Raw genomic sequence first — 11,457 nt, 5'->3', positions numbered from 1 at the left:
ACTTCACGAGTATATCCTGTAAGGTTCAACAGCCCCAGTTTGCATGCCCACATTATGTGACTTTATGTCTGCTTTGTTCAGATTTATTTTATTTTTAATTAAATGTGTAATCAGCTGTTTTTTTTTTCTTTGTACTCTTTGACTCTTTGGGTGGCCCACCACCCAACTCCCAAATAAATATTCGTGTTGTCTTCTTTCTTTCTTTCTTTTTTTTTTTTTTAGGATAGTATCGGAAGGGAATTTTTCAATCGGTACAGAAAATTTGCCCGCGTTTAATTTCCAACTGCTTAAAATACCCCTGACCCCAAAAGGGAGGAGTAAGACAAAATGCCCCGCCTTGGTTTGACTTGTTGCTAGCCAGCTTTTTGTGACTTAAATTATCCTGTCTACCTTTTGCCTCTGGGCTTTTATCTTTCTCTATTTCTGTATACCTTTCTTTACTTCTTACTCTATGACTTGCTGTATAGCTGGGTGACTGGCCCCTGGAGTCTCCTCTCTTTCTTGTTCCTTATCTCTCCTCCCAGATTTCTCTTCCTATTTATCCTACCTGCCAGCCCCGCCTATCCTTTCCCCTTCCTTGCTATTGGTCATTCAGCTCTTTACTAGACCAATCGGGTGTTTTAGACAGGCAAAGTAACACAGCTTCACAGAGTTAAACAACTGCAACATAAAGAATGCAATACATCTTCGCATCATTAAATAGATGTTCCACAGCATAAACAAATGTAATGCATCTTAAATTAATATTCCACAACAATTATGTGACCTGGGGAGGAGGGCTTGTGCACATGAGTGTAGGTGCCCACAGAAGTCAGAAGACAATGTCAGATCCAGATCCCTTGGCACTGGAGTTACAGGCAGCTGTGAGCTGAGCCAATGTGGGTTCTGGGAACCAAGTTCTACTTAACAGGAAAATACACATTCCCAACTGATGAGCCATCTCTCTTTATATCATCTTTCTTGTTTTCCAGTTTCTTGGCTCCCTTTCAAGGTGAGGATTCTGCTATTATTTCTCTCTTTACCCAACTCCTGCGGGCATCAGACACCCCCATCCCTCTGCCTCAGCTACGAGGTTGGACTAGAACAAGCTGCTGTAGGTAGTTCTCTAACTACATGCCAAATTTTCGACCTAGGAATACAGAACAATGTTCAATTCGGTCTTTCCAGGAAAATGAAGATGCTTCCCAAGTCGGGGAGCCTTGCCTTCCACCTCTGGTTAGTGTTCCAACCCCACGATGCTTCCCGTCCTAGGATCCAGGTGCAACTGTGCAGGAAGCCAGGAGCCAGCAGTAACCTGATCTCTGAGCGGCATGACAAGGGCAGGCAGCTCCCACCTCAGCAGCAGGAAGCAACCTTGAGGTGAGGGGGTGGTTCGTGCCATCACCATGGAAACCTCCTTCCACTCTGCACACTAGAGGGCCTGCAGTCCATTCCACGGTGTTGTGAAAAGAGAACCATCAATCCCAAGCTCCACTTACAGGAAAAAGAGGCCTCTTCAAAAGGTGTGAGTCCTAGGGCTGGAGAGATGACTACTCTTCCAGAGGTCCTGAGTTCAATTCCCAGCAACCACGTGGTGCCTCACAACCATCTGTAATGAGATCTGGTGCCCTCTTCTGGCCTACAGGCAGGATACTAGATAGATAGATAGATAGATAGATAGATAGATAGATAGATAGATAGATAAAAGGCGTGAGTCCTCCAGGGATCCACGAGCACACAGGACAAAGGACACTGCTCTTCTTCTCATTGTAACCCAGTCCACAAACTGATGGTTTATCCGGGTCCAGTAAGAGGGACTTGGAGAAGTTTACTCTGGCTGAACAGGAGGAGCAGGTCCACCACCTGTTGTTCCTGTCACTTGTGTAGACATGGCTGAGGTCTCCAACGCCACTAAATTCAGCCTATTCAAAGGTCAGTGTTAGGGCTGGCGAGATGACTCAGCGGCCACTTGCTCCCAAACCTGGGCCTATTCCCAGGGACTCGTCGTATGAAGACAGAGAAGAGACTCCCACAAGTTGTCCTTAGCCTTACACACACACATAAACTAAAAACTTCAGTTAGCTTTGCGCTCTCTGAGATGGTGGTCCTATGAGCAACAACCACAGTGAGGGGAAAGACTGAAGGAAGCGAGCCTTCCTTCTGGGGACGTGAGAAGACAAAAAGCTGTGTCCATGGTTGGAGGGGAGTTCCTCCCTTCCTGCAGTCATATGAAGCAGTGAAGACTGGAATCTTGGAAATAGTCTCTTACCCCAGATGAGCATGGCCTCGGCTGCAGGAACTATGGTGCCACCCTGGCATCACCGGCAAAGCATGGTAGAAAAGAAGGCTGCGGGGGGAACATGGCAGAGTGTGGTATCCCTTCCCATCCTGTTACTAAGTATCTGAACTTAAGATGGCCACCTGCTTCCAAGTCCAGAACACAATGTGGGATACCTGCTACATTAGCCTGGGCCATGGAGCCTGAAGATCCGGATGTGGTGGGAGACCCTCATCTACCCTGTTCTCTGCGGTGCACAGGGTTGTGCTGCGAAGGGCAGACCACACAGGTGGTTCCTCATGGCAGTTTTGTCAACTGGAATAAGAAATGCCTAGGGCATTGGTGTAGAACACCGCAGAGAGATTAATTTGAGAGACCACTGGCTCTGGAATGTAGGTTGCTCCATCCTCTCTGCTGGGGTGCTGGATTGATGGAAAGCGGGGAAAGGGGAAAGGAAGCTATGAGCACCGAGAGTCTTTTTTTCTGCTTTCTGATCCAGGGATGTAACCGCTGCCCGCCAGGAGCCACTCCCTGGAGTGGCTTCTTGCCTTCCCTGCTATAATACTGAAAAGTGGCACCAAGACACAGAGTCAGGGCTGTTAAAACTGTCAACACAATCTTAATAGACTTGGGGGACATGAGTTTGGAGATGCAGGCTGAGGAAGCCCCTAGCTTCCTCAAGCACAGCTTACTGGATCATTCTAGTAGGCGTTCAGAAGACCAGAGTGGGTGCTGGAGAGATGGCTCAGCGGTTAAGAGCATTGTCTACTCTTCCAAAGGTCCTGAGTTCAATTCCCGGCAACCACATGGTGGCTCACAACCATCTGTAATGAGGTCTGGTGCCCTCTTCTGGCCTGCAGACATACATTCAGACAGAATATTGTATGCATAATAAATAAATAAATAAATAAATAAATAAATAAATAAATAAATATAAAAAAAAAAAAAGAAAACCAGAGTGCCGCTAGAAAGATGGACACCAGGACAGGATAGCCCCCACGGTTAGAGAAAACTAAAGGCCTCTCATGTTATATTTGGCAAAGAATCTAGCTTCGGTCCAAGCATTTTCTGGAAAAGTTGGGAGGGGCTGAACTCAAGGGGACTAATTTATCTGGTGGATAAGATTAGGACAGCGTGATATTCACCCTGCGGCGTGGTTGCTTCACCCGCACTTCCAGAGAGAACACAAAGTACAGAGAGGAACTGTGCCCTTTCACAAGGCAAGGAGCTGGAACCCAGTTAAAGCTGAGGACAGAGCTGATGTGGACGTGACTGTAATTCAGAGATCACTACACTACAACCGAGGAGCTTCAGACTTTGCACTCGAACAATACAAAATGTATCGTGTTGGGGGACACTCCATCACCTGTGAACCCTGAGTTTGCATTTGCCTTAAATAAAATTAACCTTGGGCCAGGAGGCTGTCAGCAGCTGGTTGACAGAACGTAAATCATACACCATCAGAGGGCATCTGGGTGGAAGGGAGGCCCCAGAGGCAGGGAGGGATCTGGAATATCTTTTTTATTTTTAGGCTTTTGTTGGTGGAGCAGTGGGACACTTTCTTTGGGAGACACCAGCAAGGAGAAAGGGTTAGCTAGTTGCTACTCAGTCTCTGAGCTAGCAGTTTTCACCCTAGCCTTTGAGTCTCAAGTCGTATTTATAAATAAAAACAACAGATTCTAGTTGAAGCTCCCTTTATAGCAGCAGCAAAGCCAGCGCCTGGGAACAGAATCCCCAATCCCCAGCAGGCTTGCGGCCTGAGCAGTCAGGGCCCGGCCAGAGAAGCAGGCCCGTTAACTATGGAGTCAGCCTCAAATGGCATATGGAGATAGGAGACTCCTCCCTCCTCAGGACTAGTATCCGGCTCCCCATCATTGCCCCTACTTTTGCAAAAATTGTCACACACTACAGAAACTGGCATACCGCACCAGTGGACAAAACACAGTCCCTTCAAAAGCAAAGGGAACAGCTCTACTCATAGATGCTTTAGATATCAAATGCATTGATGCTTATCAAACACTCGTGCCCACAACTGGATAAACAACTGATTCCTATAGGGGGGAGTGAACCCTACTGTAAGTAAATTATCTGCAATGATCTTCGAAGTACCTAGCTGAAGATGCCGAGGAGGCTGCGTTCTCAGATTTAGAGCCTTTCAGACTCTGGCTACTGAATCCTGAAGTCATTAGCACTAAATAGAAGAGGTGGTAAAGAATGCCTAACGATAAATACTTAATGAGCTGGAAGTGGCTCTTCTAATTAAGAGATCTAATAACTGTCACTAGGTAATGGCCATGAAAAGGCAATGAAGTACATGGTGAAGGGGATACTTTTGCAGGAAAACTGGGGTACCTTCTAATGCCAAGAAATATCAATCGTGAGCTAGTAAGAAGTCACGCCCCACACTTACACACAAATACTTTATTATACAACATACATAAGAACTATAAAAGAATAAAGTTTAAATATCGGCATCGTAACAAACAGGCGGCAGTTCAACATCCAGGGTGGAGAGAAGGCTGGAAGGAGACTGCAGTGGACCTGGAGGAAGAGGGTTTCTCATTAGTTTCCGCAAATCCTGTAGCCACTATCCATATAACATTAGCTGCTACTTCCACCCTAAATTCACTTATCTGATGAATCTCACTCTGTAGTCATATTTCATTTGTATTTTAATAAAGCTTGCCTGAAGATCAGAGAGTAAAAGAGCCCACTGGTCAGCCTTACAGACCAGGCAGTGATAACACACACCTTTATTCCCAGTAGCCACACTAGTTTGCCATAGAAATCGGGTTGTGCACGCCTTTAATCCCAATGGTGCATGCCCTTAATCCCAGCCCTAGAGGGGATTATAAAACAGGAGGAGCCAGCTCTCAGACACACAGTCTCATTCTGAGATACCTGGAGGCAGGTTCGCCATTTCAGACTGAGGTAGAGGCAAGAGCCAGTGGCTGGTTGTTTTGTTTTTCTGACCTTCAGGCTGAGCCCCAGATATCTGCCTCTGAGTTTTTATTAATGTGCTATATCACACAACGTGCAGATCTTAAATGTGGCAGTGGCCTCCGAGCTGACCTTGATATCAAGAAGTAGGCTAGGCCTTAAAAGTATGTGAACCTACATGCTCTTTAGAGGGAAAGTCTAATGCTAAGATAGGACCAACCACCTGTGTCATCGGAGCGGGTGGTCTGATGGTGTCTTCTGACCGACACTTCCAACTAAGGCCTTAAGCTTTCGGCAGGAGAAGATGCTGCCGGTCTACACTGCAGCATAGGTGTCTGGCCTTCTGTTAGCCATGGATGGAACCTGGATTGTTCACCTCATCACGGTTACTACAGACTTCAACTCGTGGCCTAAGAAGCTGGATGTTAAATTTAATCTTCTGCTGTAACCAAGGGCTGACCAGATTCCAGAACCACTTCTTTTAGTATCAAACCTTAATGACTAAGGAAAAAGTTTTGATTATTCTGAAATTTTGCCCCAGTAGGCCAAGGGACAGAAGCTACACACAGGCTTGCCTGTTGTCCCCACAGCAAGGCAAGTGTCATCTAACAAGTTGCTCACAGCTTTTCGAGAGCGTGCGGCTCACTTACCAGATTCCCACGGTAGAAAGGGTGTCTTCAGAGGCGAAGGGGGATCCAGGTGCAGCAGCTTCTCAACCATGTTTTCCTCACTCAGGACCATGAGAGGCACTCCATTCAAGGGGAGATGTGCAATCTGGTGCTCCTCAGGCAGGTCAAAACTCTCAAAATCTGTCACCAAGGGAAGCAACAGGCGTCAGGACAAAGCTCCCTCAGCCCGGTCAGGGCAATGGCAGGGAAGGACATTACGTCAAAATATTCTTCTCCACCACTCAAACAGAGCCAATTTAATAATACTCAGTTAAATAAGTTACTGCCTTAAAGTCAATATTACTGTAAACATAGTATACATAGTATAATTGTGCCAAGCGGTGGTGACGCACGCCTTTAATCTTAGCACTCAGGAGGCAGAGGCAGGTGGAGCTCTGTGAGTTCAAGACCAGCCTGGTCTACAGGAGCTAGTTCCAGGATAGGCTCCAAAACTAAAAAGAAAAACCCTGTCTCAAGAAACAAACAAACAAAAAAAAAGCATAATTGTAACAGTTCAGTTCTTGAGGTCTCGTTAATAGGCTCTGTGATAGAAGTACGGCAGACAGCACATAACTATCACTCAAGCACTTGGGAGGCTAATGCAGGAGCATCACCATGAGTGTGAAGCCACCCTGAGGTACAAATCAAATCCCCAATTTCTGTCAAAGATTCTGTAATAAAATGAGAACTTCTGCACACCAGAAGAAAATGTGACCATACTGATGTCACAGAAAAGGGACTCGCCAGGGGCTGGAAAGATGGCTCAGCAGTTAAGAGCACTGGCTGCTCTTCCAGAGAACCCAGGTTCAATTCTCAGCACCCAGACGGCAGATCACAGCTGTCTATAATTCCAGTCCCAGGGGCTCTGATACCTTTACACCAATGCATATAAAACAAATTTGAAACACTTACTTGCAACAGTTAGCATGAAGTTAATTTGAAATTTTCTCTTACATTACTTTAGACTTTTAGACTTGGTTTTTTTCTTTTTGTTTGTTTGAAACAGGGTCTCTCTACACAGCCTTGGCTGGCCTTGAACTCAGAGCTCCACTTGCCTCTGCCTATGACTGACAGCGTGCATCACCAAGCCCAGCTATATTTGGCCCTTCCTGATGAGATCAGAGGTGATATCAAACAATACACCTTTTTGAGACAGGGTCTTTATGTAGCCCTGGTTATCCTGGAACTCACTGTGAAGACCAGGCTGGCCCTGAATTTACACAACAAATGACCTTGAGCTTCTGATTTTCCTCAAATCTTTGCTCCCGTTCTTCCCTGACCAAAGACCAAAGACGATATCCTGGCAAGTGTTTCCACCTGAGCAAGTCTGTTTACTCAAAGTGACCCAGGTCAGACAGTCTCAGAGCCTGGAGCTGCACAATACAGTCACAGGGCATCACAGGGTAAGAGAATCTCAAGCCGAGGGCATCCCAAAGACCTTACCTAGAGGATTGAATGGGAAGAACTTTTCTATTTCTGGATAGGCATCATCAGAAGCAGAAACAGAGCTTTGTATCTTAGCCGGCTTCTCAGCAATCTAGAGAAACCCAAGAGAATAAGCGGCTGTTACAAGTTTTGCCATCTACATGGTAACAAGAAGTTGGAGGGCCTCCTCAAGTGATGGAGTCATTTTCACACCTGTCAGTTCCATGCTATCTTCCAACAAGTCACAATTCTTGTTTTCAGGACTCAGTCAAAAGAGAGAACTGACTCCCGGAAGTTATCCTCCAACCTTGACATGCATGCCATCACATCATGTGTGCAGGCTCTCCCCATACACACACACAGCCCTGCCCTCCCCATACATACACACACACACACACATACACACACACACACACACAAGCTAAGGGCCTGGAGACGTGACTCACTGGTTAAGAGCGCTTGCTCCTCTTACAGAGATACCTGCACCCGTAGCTATCCATAACTCCAGTTCAAAGGATGCACTGTCCCTTTCCGTCCTCTTCAGGCACATGGTACACTTATATACCATGCAGGCAAACATTCACATACAAAAAGTATTTTTTTAAGTTAAGCCAGAAATTTTAGCACCTATCCACATATATTCCCAAGAACACTGAGCAGGGTTGACTCAAAGCTAATCTACTGGGCTGTTCAAACCTAACAGAGTAGACAGGCTTGAGGCATCCCAGAATAGTAGCCAGCTAATGCTGGGAGTCATTTTTTACCTTATAAAGTGTGTTTTTTCTGCCACTGTTACCTTAATCATTTGCATGGCTAATATTAACAAGTTTATGTTCCTTAAGTACATGGGATTAAGAAGCAGCAAAATATTCAGAACATCTGAAGAAAAGAATACTAGGTAGACAATAGCAGTAGGCCAAAACAGAAATCTGGGTGCTCTGGATCTCCTATGTGTATGCCAGAATTGGGGGGCTGAGGAGTAGCTCAGGCTGGCCGCTTCCCAAGCGTGAGTGCTGGTGTCCATCAAACCCAGTTGAGTACTTCGCCCATCTGCTAATTGGCTTCGAACCAGCTGCCTCCTAAGGGCTGTTAAGGATGGCTGAGGCAAAGGCAGCATTAGCTACTTCTATGAGTTACATTGTAGCCCAAGCCACAGAAAGACAATACTAAGAAGAGAATTACAGACCAGTCTCACTCATGAACATCTGTGCAAAAATACTAAATAAAATACAAGCAAATCAAATCCAAGAATACATCAGAACCATCATCCACCATGACCAAGTCTGCTTCATCCCAGAGATGCAGGGATGGATCAACATACGAAAATCTGTCAACATAATCCATCATATAAACAAGCTGAAATATAAAAACCAGATGATTATCTCATTAGATGCCGAAAAAGCATTTGACAAAATACAATATCCTTTATGATAAAGGTCTTGGAGAGAGCAGAAATACAAGGAACACACCTAAACATAATAAAGGCAATATATAGCAAGCCAACAGTTAACATCAAACTAAATGGAGAGAAACTCAGAGATTCCACTGAAACCAGGAACAAGACAAAGTTGTCCACTCTCTCAATACCTATTCAATATAATTCTTGAGGTCCTAGCTAGAGCAATAAGACACCAAAGGAAGATCAAGGGGATACAAATTGGAAAAGAAGAAGTCAAACTCTCACTGTTTGCTGATGATATGATAGTTTACATAAGTGATCCCAAAAATTCTACCAAGGAACTTCTACAACTCATAAACATTTTCAGCAATGAATCAGGATACAAGATTAACCCAAAAAAAAAAAAAAAAATCAGTAGCCCTCCTGTAAAAGAGCTGGGGAAGAGCCGGGCGATGGTGGTGCACACCTTTAATCCCAGCACTAGGGAGGCAGAGGCAGGCGTATCTCTGTGAGTTCGAGACCAGACTGGTCTACAAGAGCTAGTTCCAGGACAGGCTCTAAAAAACCACAGAGAAACCCTGTCTTGAACAACCAAAAAAAAAAAAAAGAGCTGGGGAAGAAATCAGAGAATCAACACTCTTCACAATAGCTACAAATAGCATAAAATATCTCGGAGTAACTCTAACCAAACAAGTGGAAAAATGTATGACAAGAACGTTAAATCTTTGAAGAAGAAATTGAAGAAAACACCAGAAAGTGGTAAGACCTCCTATGCTCTTGGGTAGGGAGAATTAATATAGTAAAAATGATAATCTTACTGAAAGCAATCTACAGATTCAACGCAATGCTCAGCAAAATTCTTCCAAGACCACAAAAGAATGATACTCAACTTCATTTGGAAAAGCAAAAAATCCAGGATAGCCAAAACAATCCTGGGCAATAAAAGAACTTCTGGAGGTATCACAATCCCTGACTTCAAATTCAGCTACAGGGCTACAGTACTGAAAACAGCCTGGTACTGGCATAAGAACAGATTGGAGGACCAATGGAACCAAATTGAAGACCCAGATATTAATCCACACACCTTTAAACACCCGATATTTGATAAAGAAGCAAAAAATATCAAATGGAAAAAAGCATATTTAACAAGTGGTGCTGGCATAACTGGATATCAACATGTAGAAAAATTGAAAATAGACCCATATTTATCACCATGCACAAAACTCAAGTCCAAATGGATCAAAGACCTCAATACAAAGCCAGCCACACTGAACCTTATAGAAGAAAGAGAAAGTGGGAAATACTTGAACGCATTGGCACAGGGAACCACTTCCTAAATTTTTGATTCCTCTGTTGAGAGTTCTCTGTTTAGGTCTGTATTTCTTTTCTTTTTTAAAAAAGAAAATGGATTATGTAATCTTTTGGTGTCCAATTTCTTGAGTTCTTTATATATTTTGGAGATCAGACCTCTGTCTGATGTGGGGTTAGTGAAGATCTTTTCCCATTCTGTTGGCTGTCGTTTTGTCTTTTTGACCATGTCATTTGCTTTACAGAAGCTTTTTTCAGTTTCAGGAGATCCCATTTATTAATTGTTTCTCTCAGAAAAACTCATTTACAAAATGGAATACTACACAGCAGAAAAAAATAACGACAGCTTGAATTTTGCAGGAAAATGGATGGAACTAGAAAACATTATTTTGAGTGAGGTAACCCAGACCCAGAAAGACAATTATTACATGTACTCACTCATAGGTGGTTTTTAAACATAAAGCAAAGAAAACTAGCCTACAAACCAGAATCCCAGAGAACTTAGACAACAATGCAGACACTAAGAGAGACTTACATAGATCTAATCTACATGGGAAGTAGAAAGTATAAAAAGACAAGAAATCTCCTGAGTAAACTGGGAGCATGGGGACCTTGGGGGAGGATTGAAGAGGGGAGGGGAGAGGCAGGGTGGAGAGCAAGAAAAATGTAGAACTCAATAAATATCAATAAAAAAAGAGAGAGAGAGACCTTGCTGCTTTTCCAAAGGGGCTGGATTCAGTTCCTTGCACCCACATAAGGCAGCTCACAACTGCCTGTACCTCCAGTTCCAAAGGATCCCGCGCCCTCTTCTGGACTCTTCGGGTGCTCACACACATGAAGTTTTCATGCACATCGATACACATACGAATGAGAGTAAGCCTTTTTTAGTGTGCTAAAGCATGTACACGCATGTCATCTTCACATCCCACACTCACCTTCTTCACGGTCGAAGCTGGCTGTTTTTGTTTGAGCGGCCTATTAGTCTTCACTGGCTTTTCTGTAACCCTGTTGACAGTTCCCAAAGCCTTTCTGTTGGCTTTAGGCAAGGCTGGAGCATCGAACACTTTGCCAGCTTTAGGCGCTGAGACCTGCAATTTCCCATCTAACGCCTTGACTGTTGAAAAAGAAAAGGTATAACCACAAGAATATTAGGGGCTCAGTGGGTAAAGCTGCCAAACCTGACCACCTGAGTTCAATCCCCAGACCTCACACAGTGTAAGGGGAACTGACGCCCACACGTCTTCTGACCTCCACAGGCACCCATGGAATATGTATGTCCCTCAAACATACACAAATAAAGGTAATAAATATAGTGTTCTTAAAGATTAAACCACATAAATATCTCATCAACTTAACCCAGTTCTCACCCACAAACCCATGCTTCATTTTTGGCAGTGGTTTGGAACATTTTTTTTTTTTTAGTTTTTTTTTTTTTTTTTTTTTTTTTTTTTTTTTTTTTT

The 11,457-nt window shown here is 44.1% G+C and overlaps 1 protein-coding gene across 3 annotated transcripts in view; it reads right to left on the bottom strand.

The window, feature by feature from the left end:
* Positions 1-4,663: 4,663 nt before the first annotated feature.
* The window catches only part of Pttg1 (PTTG1 regulator of sister chromatid separation, securin), an 8,033-nt gene continuing 1,239 nt past the window's right edge, over positions 4,664-11,457 (bottom strand). For all 3 annotated transcript variants that reach the window (XM_050138746.1, XM_050138747.1, XM_050138745.1), the window contains 4 exons: positions 10,933-11,111; positions 7,309-7,402; positions 5,848-6,006; positions 4,664-4,798 (listed from right to left, as the gene is read on the bottom strand). In XM_050138746.1, coding sequence (XP_049994703.1) covers positions 4,719-4,798; positions 5,848-6,006; positions 7,309-7,402; positions 10,933-11,111 — 512 coding nt within the window. In that variant the 3' untranslated portion in view covers positions 4,664-4,718. The remainder of the gene's footprint in view (positions 4,799-5,847; positions 6,007-7,308; positions 7,403-10,932; positions 11,112-11,457) is intronic.

Source organism: Alexandromys fortis, unplaced genomic scaffold (assembly GCF_014885135.2).
Source record: "Alexandromys fortis isolate MF-2015 unplaced genomic scaffold, M_Fortis_MF-2015_v1.1 scaffold_11, whole genome shotgun sequence".
Classification (NCBI taxonomy): domain Eukaryota; kingdom Metazoa; phylum Chordata; class Mammalia; order Rodentia; family Cricetidae; genus Alexandromys; species Alexandromys fortis.
This window is presented reverse-complemented; position numbering and strand designations above follow the sequence as displayed.